The 18,286-nt window shown below is 44.5% G+C and overlaps 2 protein-coding genes across 6 annotated transcripts in view; one reads left to right on the forward strand and one right to left on the reverse strand.

The window, feature by feature from the left end:
* LOC310876471 (cytochrome c oxidase subunit 5A, mitochondrial-like) overlaps window positions 1–18,286 on the reverse strand; it is a 217,592-nt gene that overhangs the window by 174,547 nt on the left and 24,759 nt on the right. The window lies entirely within an intron of this gene.
* Window positions 1–18,286, forward strand: part of LOC310876436 (zinc finger protein 609-like) — a 128,728-nt gene that overhangs the window by 80,268 nt on the left and 30,174 nt on the right. For all 5 annotated transcript variants that reach the window (XM_083789972.1, XM_083789975.1, XM_083789974.1 and 2 more), the window contains one exon: window positions 6,737–6,998. In XM_083789972.1, the coding sequence (XP_083646098.1) occupies window positions 6,737–6,998 (262 nt within the window). The remainder of the gene's footprint in view (window positions 1–6,736; window positions 6,999–18,286) is intronic.

An 18,286-nucleotide genomic window follows, 5' to 3' on the forward strand; every position in this document is an offset into this window, starting at 1 on the left:
CACAGAGCCTAGTCCCTCCATGTGCCAGAAGTGTACCTCCCAGCCTTGGCAGAGTAGTTCTGGAGTAGTTCCAACAGATTGTGTGCCCCTGGTTTTTCCCTAGTGGGACTGATTGAGGGTAGCTACTGGGACGTAAGTCGGGACTTGATCACTCCCGGCTGGGTCGCCTAAATGATGGGTATGATGTTGAGAGACCCGAAACACCGTTGACCTCAGGATACATCACTGAGGATACGTCCCAGGTGCATCCATGCGATGTTTTTTAGTTATAGTTCTTCTATTTATATAGTGACTCATAGGAATAGACTATGTGACAACCAGGTATAGTCTGGTGACCACCGGAGAGACGGGTGACAGCTGGAATGTAGACGGCACCCGGGTGAGCAGTATGGTTTAGCGCCCCAGCCTGTGTCCTCTGTGAGGATGAAGTCCAACAACCCTCGGTGAGGCCTTTGGGAGGGCCATGCAAGCAGCAAGCGGAACCGCAGCACCATGACCCTGCGGAACCATTGCCCACCACTCCTGAATGAACTGTCTGGTGCTGGGACTCTGGTGCAACGCACAGGTCCTCGCTCTACTCCTGGTGAGAGCAGGAGTGGACCTGGTGAGAGAGTAGGAGGGGCCCGGCCCGGCCAGGAGACAACCCACAGAGCCTAGTCCCTCCATGTGCCAGAAGTGTACCTCCCAGCCCTGGCAGAGTAGTTCTGGAGTGAATGGGAGGTATTGTTACTATGAGACTGATACTATGGGAGTGAATGGGACTGAATGGGAGGGAATGTGACTGAATGGGAGGTACTGTTACTATGGGACTGCCACTCCCATTCAGTCCCATTCACTCCCATAGTATCAGTCCCATAGTAACAGTACCTCCCATTCACTCCCATTCAGTCCCATAGTATCAGTCCCATAGTAACAGTACCTCCCATTCACTCCCATTCAGTACCATTCACTCCCATTCACTCCCATTCAGTCCCATAGTAACAGTACCTCTCATTCAGTCCCATTCACTCCAAATTCACTCCCATTCAGTCCCCTTCAGTGTCAAATGTCTTTGTTCTCTGATATTATTTTAAACAACAAATAATTGGAATAAAACATTTTGCCTAAGTCACTTACTGCAGAAGTAATTTGGCCTAAATAACGTTTATAATTGCCTAAGTTAAAATGGCATGTTCAGATATTGGCCCAAGTCATTTTATCCTTACATGTTACATGATTGACATACACCTTTATTTGTATGTTAATAGTCATATCTTTTCATATTTTTAGTTTAATTAGTTTAATAAGGTGACGATATGAAAGTCTACATTTGTCAACAGAGGTAATAACAATGACAGTGTAAGACTATATGGGCCATATAAAAGTCTACATTTGTCAACAGACGTAATACAAATGACAGTGTAAGACTATATGGGCCATATGAAAGTCTACATTTGTCAACAGACGTAATACAAATGACAGTGTAAGACTATATGGGCCATATGAAAGTCTACATTTGTCAACAGAGGTAATAACAATGACAGTGTAAGACTATATGGGCCATATGGAAGTCTACATTTTTTTGAACAGAGGTAATGACAGTGTAAGACTATGGGCCATATGAAAGTCTACATTTGTCAACAGAGGTAATAACAATGACAGTGTAAGACTATATGGGCCATATGAAAGTCTACATTTGTCAACCGAGGTAATACAAATGACAGTGTAAGACTATGGGCCATATGAAAGTCTACATTTGTCAACAGAGGTAATGACAGTGTAAGACTATATGGGCCATATGGAAGTCTACATTTGTCAACAGAGGTAATAACAATGACAGTGTAAGACTATATTGGCCATATGAAAGTCTACATTTGTCAACAGAGGTAATACAAATGACAGTGTAAGACTATATGGGCCATATGAAAGTCTACATTTGTCAATAGACGTAATACAAATGACAGTGTAAGACTATATGGGCCATATGAAAGTCTACATTTGTCAACAGAGGTAATAACAATGACAATGTAAGACTATATGGGCCATATGGAAGTCTACATTTTTTTAAACAGAGGTAATAACAATGACAGTGTAAGACTATATGGGCCATATGAAAGTCTACATTTGTCAACAGAGGTAATAACAATGACAGTGTAAGACTATATGGGCCATATGAAAGTCTACATTTGTCAACAGAGGTAATGACAGTGTAAGACTATATGGGCCATATGGGAGTCTACATTTGTCAACAGAGGTAATAACAATGACAGTGTAAGACTATATGGGCCATATGAAAGTCTACATTTGTCAACAGAGGTAAAAACAATGACAGTGTAAGACTATATGGGCCATATGAAAGTCTACATTTGTCAACAGAGGTAAAAACAATGACAGTGTAAGACTATATGGGCCATATGAAAGTCTACATTTGTCAACAGAGGTAATAACAATGACAGTGTAAGACTTTTCTCACCAATATGGGCCATTATTACTTTTACTACATTATGAGCTGCCTATTGTAGCAACTCATACCGTAACACGTCTTTTATAGAAAAATCTGTTATTATGTTATGCGCTCATGATTTTATTACATTATGAGCTGATTATTACATTATGAGTTTTTATTACATTTAACTTATTACATTATGAGCCTTTTTGAGCCCTTATTACATCATGAGCAGTTATTACATTATGAGTTGCTACAGGGCTCATTGTGTGGTCTAGTCTCCATACAGTAGTAGGGCTCATTGTGTGGTCTTGTCCGCAGCCCACACAGGTGCATGTGTTTGGTCCGACGTACTAACTAAACAGTCCGACAGGCATTAGTCCCGACACCCTAGCCCTAAACCTAAACCTAACCTCACAGGAAGCCATGGGTTAGTTTTTACCTGCCGCACATGTCGGGAGCCACAAGTTAGTTTTAACCCGACCACAGGATAGTTGTAGCCCGCCACGCATGTCGAAAGCCACGGGTTAGTTTTAACCATCCACGCATGTCGGGATCCTCAGGTTAGTTTTAACCTGCCACGCATGTCGGGAGCCTCAGGTTAGTTTGAACCTGCCACGCATGTAGGGAGCCTTGGATTAACCGGCCACGAGTTAGTTGTGCGAGTTGTTGTCGGACTAATGCCTGTGGGACTGTTAGTATATCTAACCAGCACATGCACCCTGACCCAAACTGACTGTTAGTATGTCTAACCAGCACATGCACCCCGGCCCACACTGACTGTTAGTATGTCTAACCAGCCCATGCACCCTGACCCAAACTGACTGTTAGTATGTCTAACCAGCCCATGCACCCCGGCCCACACTGCGTCTCTATGTGTCTCCATGCAGGAGCAGAGAGAGCGTTGACAGCTCAGGGTGATTACCTGCATGTCCTGTCTCTTACAGTACGGTGTGCCAAGGTAGTACGGTTGTAGGACAGTAGTAGGGTTCATTGTGTGGTCTAGTCTCCATACAGTACGGTGTGCCACAGTAGTACGGTTGTAGTAGAGTTCATTGTGTGGTCTAGTCCAGGGTTTCTCAACCTGTGGGTCGCGACCCAAATTAATTTGGGGTCCCCCCAAAAATATATATATCTTTTTGCAACTGAATGGCTGGAAAATGGAAATTAAGAGTTTACATAGTACACATAGTGCATGCGTAAACTTTCCTTAATGATTATATCTGGTTTCAGTATTTATTTATGATGTATTTCCGCTATTATTAAGGATATTGTAGCGGTCATTTTATATTGGGGTGGGGAGGGGGCATGTCCGCCGGTCCCCAGCCAAAAACGTTGAGAACCCCTGGTCTAGACTCCATTAAGTACGTTGTTCCACAGTATAGTGTAGTAGGGTTGTAGGACAGTAGTGGGGTTCATAGTGTGGTCTAGTCTCCATCCAGTACGTTGTTCAACAGTAGTACGGTTGTAGGACAGCAGGGTTCATGGCGTGCTCTCCTCTCTCAGAGAGAGCGTTGACAGTAGTACGGTTGTAGGACAGCAGGGTTCATGGCGTGCTCTCCTCTCTCAGAGAGAGCGTTGACAGTAGTACGGTTGTAGGACAGCAGGGTTCATGGCGTGCTCTCCTCTCTCAGAGAGAGCGTTGACAGTAGTACGGTTGTAGGACAGCAGGGTTCATGGCGTGCTCTCCTCTCTCAGAGAGAGCGTTGACAGTAGTACGGTTGTAGGACAGCAGGGTTCATGGCGTGCTCTCCTCTCTCAGAGAGAGCGTTGACAGTAGTACGGTTGTAGGACAGCAGGGTTCATGGCGTGCTCTCCTCTCTCAGAGAGAGCGTTGACAGTAGTACGGTTGTAGGACAGCAGGGTTCATGGCGTGCTCTCCTCTCTCAGACAGTAGTACGGTTGTAGGACAGCAGGGTTCATGGTGTGCTCTCCTCTCTCAGAGAGAGCGTTGACAGTAGTACGGTTGTAGGACAGCAGGGTTCATGGTGTGCTCTCCTCTCAGAGAGAGCGTTGACAGTAGTACGGTTGTAGGACAGCAGGGTTCATGGTGTGCTCTCCTCTCTCAGACAGTAGTACGGTTGTAGGACAGCAGGGTTCATGGTGTGCTCTCCTCTCTCAGAGAGAGCGTTGACAGTAGTACGGTTGTAGGACAGCAGGGTTCATGGTGTGCTCTCCTCTCTCGGAGAGAGAGAGACAGCTCAGGGTGATTACCTGTCCCGTCTCGTTCAGTCAAGCCGCCACACTGCATGGCCAGCTGCGCCGCACCGCGTTGTCACGCATCAGGAAGTGACATGCTTTGATTACGGTGTCATTAAGACCAAGCTCACTGCCGGCAGTGCCATGCCACCACAAATTTGTTCTGGCCCACAAGAGCATGATGAGACTGTCCTTTGAGCTCCTCTCACATTTCAATAAACCACACAATGGCTTATTCCAATAACATTAAGATTTTGAACTAATAGTGGAACTATAGTGGAAGTGGTTGGTCTTCAGGGCACTCGGTTTGCAATCATGGAAAGGATGTGGAGATTCTGTGTGTTTTGTCACAGCAGTAGACCTCGTCAGTCTACTGGTGTGACTAATCGAATGTCTAAATATCAGCTTGAGTCCAAGTTTATTCCCTGAGTGCTGGTTCTAATGATATTTTAAAAAAGCTATGTTTATAGTATGCAACACGTTGAGAGCTTGTAGATCTGATATTTTCAACATGCAAGTGTAAAATCAGGCATTATTATATTATATATTATATGCCGGCACGGCCCGCTAAAATACGATTTAGCCGACAAAACCAACTGTATTTAGTCCACTAAAGTCTTAGTAGGATATTTAGTTGACTAAAACTAGATTAAAAGTAACACATTTCAGATGACTAAAATATGACTAAAACTAAAGGACATTTTACACAAAAGACTATGACTAAATCAAGTCAAGCATTTGATGTTGCCTGTTTAAAGCCAATGTACTGTAGTAATGTTCAGCAACTACAGACAATAAATATTTTCTCGTCTCTTAGTTTAGCACATAGTGTAGGCTGTCAGCCCCACTGTCTCCTCATATAGCTGTCACCGTGCCCCTTACACACACACACACACACACACACACACACACACACACACACACACACACACACACACACACAGGTGGAATCAATTACTGGCCCGCGGCAGCTCTGCTTCCTCGCCACAACTTAGTCCTTAATTGAGGGAATTAATGAGTAATCAGTCCATGAGATGATGTGGTGTCAGAGAGCTCAGCCCTGTGGGTGGGGTGGGGTGGGGTGGAGAGGAGAGGAGAGGAGAGGAGAGGAGAGGAGAGGAGAGGAGAGGAGAGGAGAGGAGAGGGTGTCAGGAACACTGCAGGACTTTGTCTGTTTGAAGAGGGAGTTCAGTGTGTCTCGACCTCCGGCCAGGCTGATACTAATCAGGTCTTAGTGAAAGGTCGAGGGCAGAAACATGACTCTCCACTACTGAAGCACAGCTTGACCACGGCCAGGCGAAGGTCTGCTTTTAAACAGCCACCGCTGTTCTAGAATGTCTCCCTCAGTGTCTGCTTTTAACACTGCTTTTGCACTGTTTCCCCCTCGTTCAAGTCAACGAGGGGGATTCTTTTTTTACTGAAGGGACCAAAACAGTTTATCTCCTTAACACGGAGACACTGATAGACGGTAGTACAGCACGATCTCAAACTGAATCAATATAAAACAGTTGTGTTCAACCAGTGGTCCGGGGACCACCAGTAGTCCTTGAGGGGTTTCCAGGTAGTCACCAGCTAAATGATGGAGAGTTGGTACTTGGTAGCCAAATGGACCCTTATAGATCTTTAACTCTCGAGATCTAAATTATGGAGAGTTGGTACTTGGTAGCCAAATGGACCCTTATAGATCTTTAACTCTCGAGACCTCTTGTGTAGACAAGAGGTCTACACAAAATTGTTATGTTGATGTTTGCCTGTCATCTATTGTAGCTACGTCAATACAGCACGGAAATGTCGACAAAATCTTATCCAACAATTTCAAAAATATCTTGGGGCTGAGAGGCTAAATGTCATGGTGGTCCGTGGCACAAACGGCGAATAAATAATGAGATATATGACAGCGTGTGTTCATGTGGTGGTTCTGAAGTGCCTGGTAGTAAACTGTATACTCTCTCTCTCTCTCTCTCTCTCTCTCTCTCTCTCTCTCTCTCTCTCTCTCTCTCTCTCTCTCAACATACGTTTACCGTTTACATTGCCAAAGCAAGACTGGAACAGAACAATGAAGATAAAACGATGCACAAATAAATATTGAATATTCTCTCTCTCTCTCACCAGATGGAATCTCCGGTCTCGACGCCCGGCGCCCCTCCTCCCCCGCCTCCGCCCCCCCTCCACCTCCCGGCCACCGGGGGCAGCGGCAGCAGCAGCGGCGGCAGTGAGATTGCGTCACCGTGCGAGCAGATCATGGTGCGCACGCGCTCCGTGGCGGTGAACACGTGCGACGTGGCTCTGGCCACGGAGCCCGAGTGCCTCGGGCCGTGCGAGCCCGGAACCTCCGTCAACCTGCAGGGCATCGTGTGGCAGGAGACCGAGGACGGTGAGTGTCTCTGTGTGTCACCTTTATAGCTCTGAACCCCATTGAGACCTGAGACCAGATTCTACAAAATGTCTTCCAATTCCTGAAGAAAACGTATCGGTGGTGCACTGCTGGTGCTCAAACCCACAAGACCCACAGACCCACATGTCAAGTACCCACAGAATTATCTGTGTTTGACCACCCCCCCACCCCCCAGAATCAAATATTTGAGTTAAAAACGTTAACTGTGAAAGAATATATACACTATTCAAAGATTTGCGCCACATCTTTTTCAAAAATCGCAGATCTACAAGCTCTCCTATGCCCAGCTTTGTGTGTCTGTGTGAATAATATCGACTAGTTGATTGGCTGATCACCCCATAGCGATGATTTGATTGGCTGAGAAAAGTACATATTAAGGATAAAAAGTGAGGGCAGAAAAGTGAAGACACAAATTGCGATTCGCCAGAATGAGATGATGTATGATGATAAGAGCGCCCCTCACTTCACACGGGTGTGATTTTCTTAAATAAAAAAACACCCCCACCCCCCCCAAAAAAAACATGAATTGAAAACGAATTCAATGATTATTTTTTCCAGTAATTTCATGAAGAATGAAAAATCTAAGAAATTTCATGAATTGGAAAACACATTTTTAGTGAAAATAGCCGAAGCGACGCGTTGTGTGCTTGTAGATCTGCTATTTTCACTAGTTTGGGTCCTGCATGGGGAGACGGCAAACTCTGGGTCTTTTGGGTCACGGTTAAAAGGTTTGGGAACCACTGTTTTATGGTTGAGTCTCTCACACGTCAGACCCACATCAGTGTGAATGGAAGCATTGAGGGATACACAAGGGATAGTTCTGTTTTTCTGTTCAGCTGTCTTTTATTCAGACAAATAAAGGATAGCTGTGTGAAGGTGTCAAGAATGTAGTGATTTTTCTTCTCCTCCCTCCATCAGCAAGACTTGCACATTCTCGTGAAGTCAGCTGCAGTTGAAACAAAATTGGATTTGCCCCAAGCTGCTCCAGGAATTGACAGAGTTTGGGTTGACACAGCCTGCTTAATGTTGCACCACTAGAATAGTCTGCAGATAGGTATTTAGATGGCCTTGATTTGCTTTCCACTCAGGCGTACGGTACACAGACGGTTTACACAGAATCGGTTTGTTTCGCTGCACAGAGAGAGAGATATCTGCTCTCTGCAACGACAACACAAAGCTGCTATTTGAAAATAGACTATTACAAGCTTTTTTTAATGAGTACTTTTTACTTTTGGTAGTAGTACAGTTTGATAATCGCAATACTTTTGTACTTTTACTAGAAAATGTTGGCCAAATTTTACTATTGGCTGCAATGTATTTCTTCATTGCAGTATTTCTTTCTTTCTTTCGGGTGTTTCTGACTCACCTCAGACCCTCCTCCATCACGCCAGAATGTCGCCCCTTGACTCTGTTTCCGAGCGAAGCTTGGAGACGGTGGCCTGAATGTTTTGGGTGACGGGTTGTATACACACAAGGCCGCTTGTGTTGGTGACACAAACATGGCTCCATGCCAGCTTGCGGCAGTGTTGTGATGGTGTGCCTCCCATAGAGTGACCCGCCTCTCACCAAAATTCACATGGGAAGAAAAGTCGAGATAAATGATGTGGACATAAGTGGATGCTCTGATGAAGGCTGCCTAGCCGAACCGCGTTCCTTTTTGGTGTGTGCCAATAAAGAAATGGCGTATACTTTGTCCGCCATTTATTTAATTTTTAGAATTTTTTTAATTACTATTTTTTTATGTATAGGCTACTGGATTTGGGTTTAGCACTCCACCGAAAACCATTGCTGATGTGCAACCTCTTTTTCTCATTTATTATTAAGTATTAGGTATTTAGAAAGTCCATCCTTCACTGTCTGTGTGTGTTGAGATGTCTAGAGGCCTCCTAGACAATCTCCCCTCAGACGACTGCCTTTGTTTTACTTGGCTATACACAATTTGAAGATACTTCAGCTGCGCCACCAGTTCATTGTTCAGAAAGTCTACCATTGTTGTGTAGTTTGGTGTCTTGCTAAGCGACAGAGAGATGTCTCTGTAATTGAATAAGAAAGCAGGCCTTTCATGAATTTTCTCTGGATGTGTAATTGTGGGTTTTTAGATGTGCATTAACAGCCCTCTCTCCATAGCCTATACTCTTCTCTCCTTTTAAGATTATTTGACTCAAGAGACTCCTGATCTAGAGCCTCCATAGCATTATCCATCCATCTTCAACCGCTTATCCGTAGTCGGGTCGCAGGGGCAACAGCTCCACCAGAGAGCTCCAGACTTCCCTCTCCAGAGCAACATTAGTGACTTCCTCCTGGGGGATCCTGAGACGTTCCAAGGCCAGTGAGTCGATGCGTTTCCTCCAACTGCGCCTTGGTCTGCCTCAGGGTCTCCTCCCAGTGGGATCTGCCTCGAGGAACTGCCTAGGGAGACACCCGAGAGGCATCCTAACCAGATGCCCGAAACACCTAAGCTGACTCTTTTCCAGGCGAAGAAGCAGCGACTCTACTCTTCTCACCCTATATATCTCTAAGGGAGATGCCAGCCACCCGTCAAAGAAACCTCATTTTGGCCACCTGTATTCGCGACCTTATTATATTATTACATTCTATATTATAGTATTACATTATATTATAGAGCCTCCATAGCATTATATCTAGCATAGTACATTATTAGACCACTGGTTCCCAAACAGTGGGACGGGACCTATGTGTGGATGTGGGTCATATCTAATTTCTAAAAAGTCTGGGAAGCATTACATTATTAGACAGCACACACAGCCGTGACATGATCCTGGAAGAAGCCATGTGGCTATAACCTTTAATCGGAGAGAGTAGTCCCAGTTTGTTCCTACATATGCACGTCGCTTTAAGTGAGCTGTAGAGAATCTCTTCATTGTGGTAGAATGGATCAAACAAATGAAAACCAAAATGAGGAAATGTTAGGCGAAGAACTTTACACTCGGGAGAAGAAGACTGACAATAAACGATACAACAGAAAGTGGCTGATTAACAATGATGTCGAGCAGACCCCCAAACACCTCTCTGCATGACACGTCTCACGCTGAGCTGTTTAGGCGCACTGTGTGTGTGTGTGTGTGTGTGTGTGTGTGTGTGTGTGTGTGTGTGTGTGTGTGCGCGTGTGCGTGTGCGTGCGTGCGCGTGCGTGTGCAGTCTCTGAGTAATAGTCTCTGCAGCTCACTTGACTCAGGAGGACTCGGGAGAGAGAGAGCGGGATGAAACGACAACAACGTTTCATCTGACAAAATGCCATCCCAGAAGTCAACCCGTTGGGCCCCCGCCACCCCGGGCACACCCATGTCATGTAGTCAACCCTTTGGCCCCAGGCGGGCACACCCATGTCATGTAGTCAACCCTTTGGCCCCAGGCGGGCACACCCATGTTATGTAGTCAACCCTTTGGGCCAAGGGCGGGCACACCCATGTCATGTAGTCAACCCGTTGTGTCCCCGCCACCCTGGACACACCCATGTCATGAAGTCAACCCTTTAGCCCCAGGCATAGCAGACACTGCCATTTCATGTCGGCTGATACGGAGAGATTAATCATTGATCGTGCATAACTTGGTTACAGAGTAAAAGCTTTTTTTTTCTTTTTTACATTAGACAAATAGCAGTGCACTTTAAAGCAACATACTGGTAAATGGTATATTTATATAGCGCCTTTATCCAAGGCGCTTTACATAGATGGTGCAGTAGCCTACATTCACCCATTCACACACCGATGGCGGAGGAAACCATGCAAGCCACCAACCTGGTGGGCTGGCATGTTTTTGTCCCAATTCCATCCCCAGTGTAGTCCGGGCCTGAGACTAAAAGTCTTAAGATTTAGATATTTACTCGACTAAGACTAGACTAAGACTAAACAATTTCAGGTGACTAAATAGGACTAAAACTAAATTCTGTGTTCAAAAGACTAAGGGCTTTATTTTCATCAGTGCCTTACCCCTTTTACTATTTTGAAAAACATTTTAAAATAGTTCAACTAGACGGTCTACAGTCTACATGGATACGTTGTGAGATTGTATGTAGATCATCTATACACTGACACGAAACAAGACAGGAACGCCCAAAAACGTCACATCCGGTTTTTTACCCTGGGCAGAATTTTCTATGGCTGCCAATGCAACTTTTTCCAATCCTTAATCACATACGGACAAACATCTATGCCGATAATATCTAACTTGCGGAGGTAGCGTGCCTTGTCCACGGGCAACAGATCTTTCAACGTATGGCATTGCAAATACGTTTGATAATCGCTACTCTGCGCAATATTGTTTTGGAAATGCCGCAAATTGCATTGCAGTGAACGAGAGCAAATCTCAATTTATCTCGCGTTTTCGTGTCAGTGTATTTGAACAATTGAAAATGTTTTTTATTTTTATGCGAAAAAGGCAAAGAAGTTTAGGGATAAGGCACGTGTGAAAATATGGCCCTAAGGGCCCTATCTTGCGCGCTGCCTTGACCCATATCCCTAAACTTCTTTGCCATGTTTTAGTTTATTTTTTATTTATTTAAAATTTTAACTTTTTTTAAAAATATTTCAAATAGCTGATGTAAAAGAGACATCACTATCTGTAACGGAGGGCCAACCCTTGCTAGGGTCATCATGCTGATGCCTTCAGATGTCATTTCTGAAGTGCCGGAGGAGAAGTGTACTGCTCTTGAAGCGCTGCCCAGACAGCCTTGGCTCCTGCTCTGGGCAACAGGGAGCGCAGAGGCAGGGGGCCCTTTGGCTAAAACACTGCAGCCCCATGCCAGCCCACCCCCTCACCACACTGCAGCCCCATGCCAGCCCACCCCCTCACCACACTGCAGCCCCATGCCAGCCCACCCCCTCACCAGCCCCATACCAGTCCCATGCCAGCCCACCCCCTCACCAGCCCCATGCCAGCATCAACCCCTCACCAGCCCCATACCAGTCCCATGCCAGCCCACCCCCTCACCAGCCCCATGCCAGCATCAACCCCTCACCAGCCCCATACCAGTCCCATGCCAGCCCACCCCCTCACCAGCCCCATGCCAGCATCAACCCCTCACCAGCAGCACCACAGACCCATGGGTTCCAGCACTCCCCCTCAAACAGACACGCACAAACCACCGTCTTCCCCTTAACATGTAATAATAAAGTATCTTTTACAAGTTTGAACTGGCCAAGAGAAGAGGCAAATAACGTCACACAGCTCTGCCAGTAAAAGGACATACAGCACAATAACAAGGACAGACATATAACATCCGTAAGCACAGTAGCCACTACCTAGCAGAGCTTCTCTAAGTACCCAAAGTAGTATGTTGCTTTGATTTATTGATGTAGTAGCTACAAAAATCTTCCTCAATATCTGCCTCAAACTATGGAATGAACTCCCAATCCTCCGCCGTAGTCTGAAAACCCACCTCTTCAGAATCCATATTAGCCCGTAGCACTTGCCGTAGCACTTTCCCTAGCCTCGATGACCTTACAGGGGTAATGCAAAGGCTCAAATTATGTAACTTAATAGCATGTTATGTAAACATAGCACTCTATAGTGTATAATCATAGTTTCATTGTACAGATATTCTACTGTTAGACGGATGTTAGGTTCTTAGTTTTTCTTGTGATCCTAGTATTTCTACCCTCTTGCTTACTGTAAATCGCTCTGGATTAACCCATTTTGGGCGGAAACCCCTTTTGGTGTTAGCATCATGTTATGCTTTAGCTATTGAAAAATAGCAGTTCTACAAGCTCATATGAGCTTGTAGGTCTGCTATTTTTGTAGAAGACATTTTTTTAATCTGATCTCAGGTCAAAATGGGTTAAGAGAATGCCTGAATTGTAAATTGTAATTGAAGCCATTTTGAGAGGAGTAATTCATACATGCTCTGCTTTCTCTTCCTTCTCTCCCCCGCTTCCTGTCATTTTCATTCCCCAATTCCCCCGGGCCACAATTGTCACATTTTTCCTTACCATGCCACTCAAGTCATTCCTCGTAACAGTGGGCACTGTTCAGGGAAAGGGGGGTCAAGACACATTTTGAAATAGAATTATTGCTTACTGGCTGACAACTACATTCTGATGTACATGGTCTTGAGAGGTAATGAAATGCCCGGAGGAATTGGAAAGCCCGGATTAGTGGCGGTCATAATATATCATGGCTATGTGCATGTCAACAAGGGTTTGACTGATTGTGGCTTTGACAAACCTGTCTGTACCGTCCATGTTGGTGATGTAAAATACTCTGGGTTGTTATAGAAATGAGACAGCAGTTTTTGTAAGGGACCAGTGTTGATTTTGACAGCAATCTTTTTATTTTATTTATTCATAGTCTTTTGAGTCATAATATAGTTAGGCTGACTATACATCCTCTTAACCCCCCCTCTGTCCGGGCTGTCCGGGGGGGGGGGGGTGCTTATCTGTATGGGCAACACTCATGTAGTTACAATCCACGTTCATTGTTTCGTTTAGAATAACACTCTGAGAGGTGGACTTCCAGCCCGAACCCCGGAATGTGTATTTTCATAACTCAACTCTCCCCTGCTCCTCATGACCTGCAGATCAAAGCATTGAAAGCAGACACGTGCTGCTCTGTGGCAGCACTGAAATGAGCTCTCCTCTTGAATGAATGAAATGCCACTTCACCATTGAAATGCAGAAAAAGTAGGCTACTGTTTTCTTAGTCGTGACTAATGACTAATGAGAAGTAGATTGTATTGTCTGCCAAGCTGGAACTTGTGTCCGCAAATTATAGCCTAATAATAAGTTCTGACCTGCAAGCCCATGTCAACAGTAACACAACACTACAAAGCCGACAGCTGTACGCGAGGTGAGCTCTTCTGCAAATTAAATTGACAGAATATTATTTTGTACAACCGAGCAAAGCATAAGATATGATTAAGACATTGCATACAGAAGTACTTTAAATCAGTGGTTCTCCAACCTTTTAATTTCAAGGACCCCCATAACTCTGAGAGTGTACAAATAAAACCAAATGTCTTAGAGTCTCATTTGATTCCATTTCTACAGTCTCAGAGTTTAAAGTTATAAAAGGGTCCATTTGGTTCCTTTGTAGTCTAGGCTACACTCTCAGATATACAGACCTGTAAGACATTTTGGAGCATAAGGTTTTTGTTATAGATTATTTTGACATCTGAATTTTCAATTTAAACAGAACCACGACCCCCAATTATTTTCGCGCACCCAGGACACATGCACGCACATGCATGACAAATGCACGCCGCGCGCATGTGTCCTCTTTTGGGGAATTCAGAATATGGTCACCCTATTTTAATAATAATAATAATAATAATAAACTTTATTTATATAGCACCTTTCATACATAAATGTAGCTCAAAGTGCTTTACAGAGCGGAAAAGATAATAAAAGCAAAACAAAACAGCATTTTAGTCATGTTTTAGTCTACAGTTGATTTAGTTGACAAAAAAATATTTTGGCGGGCCTTTGTGGCGTTGTAAAAAACTGATTTCAAACTAGTTCTACTGGATCTCTTCTCCACTAACATTTAGTTTAGTTTTAGTTTAAGTCACCATAGCTTCTTTTTTATTTACGATAGTTTTCGTCCAAATCTTTGCAACTGAATGGCTAGAAAATGGAAATTAAGAGTTTACATAGTACACATAGTGTATGCATAAACTTTCCTTAATGGTTATATCTGGCCAAAGCATTTCCGGGGGTCCCCAACCAAAAATGTTGAGAACCCCTGCTGTAGACGAATTGTTTTTGTGATAGTTTCAAGTCGACTAAATTATATAAGGGACTTTAAAGTTATCCAGGTCTAGTCGCCCGCGAGCGTTTGCACAAATGAGCACACTGCACAGCAGAATGCACACTTTCACCTCTTATGATCCAGAGTGCACACTTTCACCTCTTGGTGATCAAGAGTACAGGCTGTAAATCTTCAGCCAGGAGCCTCCTGGCTATGCTAATAAACTGAGGCTAAAAGGTTAGCAGTCATCTGTTAAATTCCCTGCTTTTAAAACACTACAATGAATCCGTCTTGGCTGTTATCTGTCCGTGTATTCCTCTGGTGACTGGTTTTTATTCATGCATCGTGTGCTTGCTTTTATTTTTGTTACAAATGTTAAAAAATAATAATCTAATAGGTATTTCTGTGTTGAACTTGTGAATGGTATGCATAGTTGCAAAGCTGATTTGACGGGTATTAATCATGGGACTTGTTTGATGTTAAAACACTTACAGTAAGTAACTTCATTACTGCTCCTGGCAACACCCAGCTATGATGTTTTTCACTCCTATATTTACGTCAGCATCTCAGCGTGTTGAAAATGTTGAAAAATTGATACTCTTAATTCCACTCAAGATGTTGCCGCTTCCCGGGGGCACGGTGGCACAGTTGGTAGTGCTGTCGCCTCACAGTTAGAAGGTCCTGGGTTCGATTCCCGCTCGGGGCGCTGTGGGTGCTGGCGGCGTGTTTCCTGGCCTTGGCGAAAGGGCCTTTCTGTGTGGAGTTTGCATGTTCTCCCCGTGTCCCCTAGGGTAGGTACCCTCACAAAAACATGCAGTGATCCTGGTCTCTAAACTGCCTCCCCCTGGCCAGCCGGGACGCCTGATGGAGGGGAAAGGAACTGGTTGGAATAACGTGTTCCTTCCACGCGCTACGTCCAACCAGGGAAACTCCCCCCTTTCAGGTGTAAAGGAGCAACTTGGACACTCAAGCATGAAGGAAGCATGAGTTAAGTCCGTTGCTCTCCCTAGGTTGGCGGAGGGTGTGTAGAGCCCAGGATCACATCACAGGATGATTGACACAGGGGTGAAAAATGGGTTACAAAATCGTGGGACAAAAAATATAAGAAGTAAGATGTTGCCGCTTCAGTCTGGCAAGCTGCCGGCAGCCACCCATAATGATAAACTGACAGGATATGACGGTATCTTAGCATTTGCAGAAGTAGTCCCAACGTCGTAGCACAACAGCAAAGATAACAATGGCATTTTTACAAGGGGACGTCAGTGACGAGGTCGTTAACCCTGCAGAACCACTATCTTTTGAGTGTGATCAGCGTGGGGGTCAGCCCGTGGCCCCTGGCAGAGGTGACCAGCAGCGGGGGACCTGATCCTGTGGAGGGCCCCTCTGGCCCCCTCCCATTTCATTTTGTGGTGACGGCTATGGCTGTTTTTTTAGCTGAAGGAGTGTTTTTCGTGCGAAACGAATGCTTGCAATGGATTCAGAATCACGTCACATACTACTCAAAGCAGAATGAAAATGTTAAAGTGTTGCCTTATATATAGGTTGTTAATGGTACTGTACCACCATCACCTATTTTAAAATGTTTCAATAGGTTCCACCACTGGGATGTCTTAGGACTTTTGATATGTTGTTTGTTGTTATTACTAACATATTTACGAAACAAAAACAGTTGAAGGTGTTTCTGTTGCAATTAGTTTGAGGTAATTTCTTAAAATGCCTGCACTACTGACTGGTTCCCCACCATCATTAAGGCTGTTAATACACACTTTGAGCCATACATGTCCAAACACGGTTAATAAAACTCCACACTCTTAATCCAACATTTACATGTAACAGTCATACTCATACTGTACTTACACCTCCCGTATACGGGCCCCGACGACAATAATGATAATCCGTGCTCCATAGAATCCCATACTGGCCGCGATCTTTAGCAGGGTTTATTTCGGAATTGACCCTCAGATTTGGTAACATGAGCAAAATTATGAACTTAGGATGCCACTAAAAGGCTGGCGCAGGCCTGGGCCATGGCTCAGTGGTCCAGGCCTTTACTGCATGTCTTCCCCCCCATCTCTCTCCCCATTTCCTGTCAGCCTACTGGCTGTCCCTTCATAAAAAATATAAAATAAAGGAGAAAGCCACAAAAAAACATAAATAAAAGGGCTGGTGCAGAACTACGGTTAGCATGTTTGTTCTCGCTAGCTAGTTAGAGAACCGATTGAGCTACGGACAGGTTGCGCTCTTACTTCCGGATTTAAAATGGCAGACGGAGGACTTGCGAAATGACGTCAATTTGTAGTTTTTGCCTGGAAAGGTCTACTGAGGTGGCCGAAAACATGCCGGCACGAAAATCACACACAGACACACACAAAAGTAGGCAGTGCAGTTTGTTGCACGAGGAGAGGGGGTTGGTTCCATGTGTTGCACAGCGGCACTGAAAGGAAATGAGTGGTTGAAAAAAAAAAAAACTACAGGACTATTTGTCTCATTAATGCACGCTTCACTCAGCTGCCCTGTGTGACCCTAATGAGCCTGACGGGATCGGGGAGGGGGTTGGGACCTACCCCCACCTCAACATGGGGGCGGTTAATGGGAACAGACCTTTCCTCAACCCTAGGGAGTATAGAATAGGGATGATGGATCGTAAACAAAATAAAAGCCTAGTCATTTAAGGGCTTGATCACATACAACAGAATCAACTGCAAGAGCCATATTATTTTCACTATTTTAACATTTGTAAATGCCTTATGCACTCACTATTTTAAGCAAATGCTTTATGCACTCACTATTTTAACATTTGTAAATGCCTTATGCACTCACTATTTTAACATTTGTAAATGCCTTATGCACTCACTATTTCACGCCAGAGAGGCAGCGAGAGCAAAATGAGCCCTGGACCGTGTCTGGTCTGCAGAAAGCTTGAAGAGACACACTATAGGTATGTACTGTTGAAAAGAGGAAATTGGCTGAGGGTGGAAGAGGGAGGGAGGGAGGGAGGGAAGGGACTGGGGTGAACAAGAAAGAGGTTTTCCTAGCTAATAAAATCCTTGGAGGACTGTAGAAGGAAAGGAAAGCTTCCAGCCAGCATTCTAGAGCAGTGGTTTTCAACCAGTGGTCCTGGGACCACCAGTGGTCCTTGAGGGGGGTCCTGGTGGTCCCCAGCTAAATGATGGAGAGTTGGTAACCAAATGGACCCTTTATAGATCTTTAACTCTTGAGAGCTTAAAATGAAAACAAATTGACCCTTTAAGGGTCCATTTGGTTTCATTTCACGCTCTCAAGATTTGGTAAACGTCTGCATTACTTAATTTACAAGAAGTCTACACAATTAGAGAATGTAGAAGAATTGTTATTTTGATCAATGGTTGGCTGTTATCTCTCCTAATTGTACCAACATCAATACAGCAGGGAATTGTGGACAAAATCTTATCCAATGACAACTAAATATTTTGAGTCTGAGAGGCTTAATGTCATCAAATGGTGGTCCGTGGCTCAAATGCCAAAGAAATAATGGACCTTGGTTGAAAACCACTGTACTAGAGGACTGTAAAGGAAAGGAAGCG

Source organism: Protomyctophum parallelum (assembly GCF_964188405.1).
Source record: "Protomyctophum parallelum genome assembly, chromosome: 2".
NCBI classification, from domain to species: Eukaryota; Metazoa; Chordata; class Actinopteri; order Myctophiformes; family Myctophidae; genus Protomyctophum; species Protomyctophum parallelum.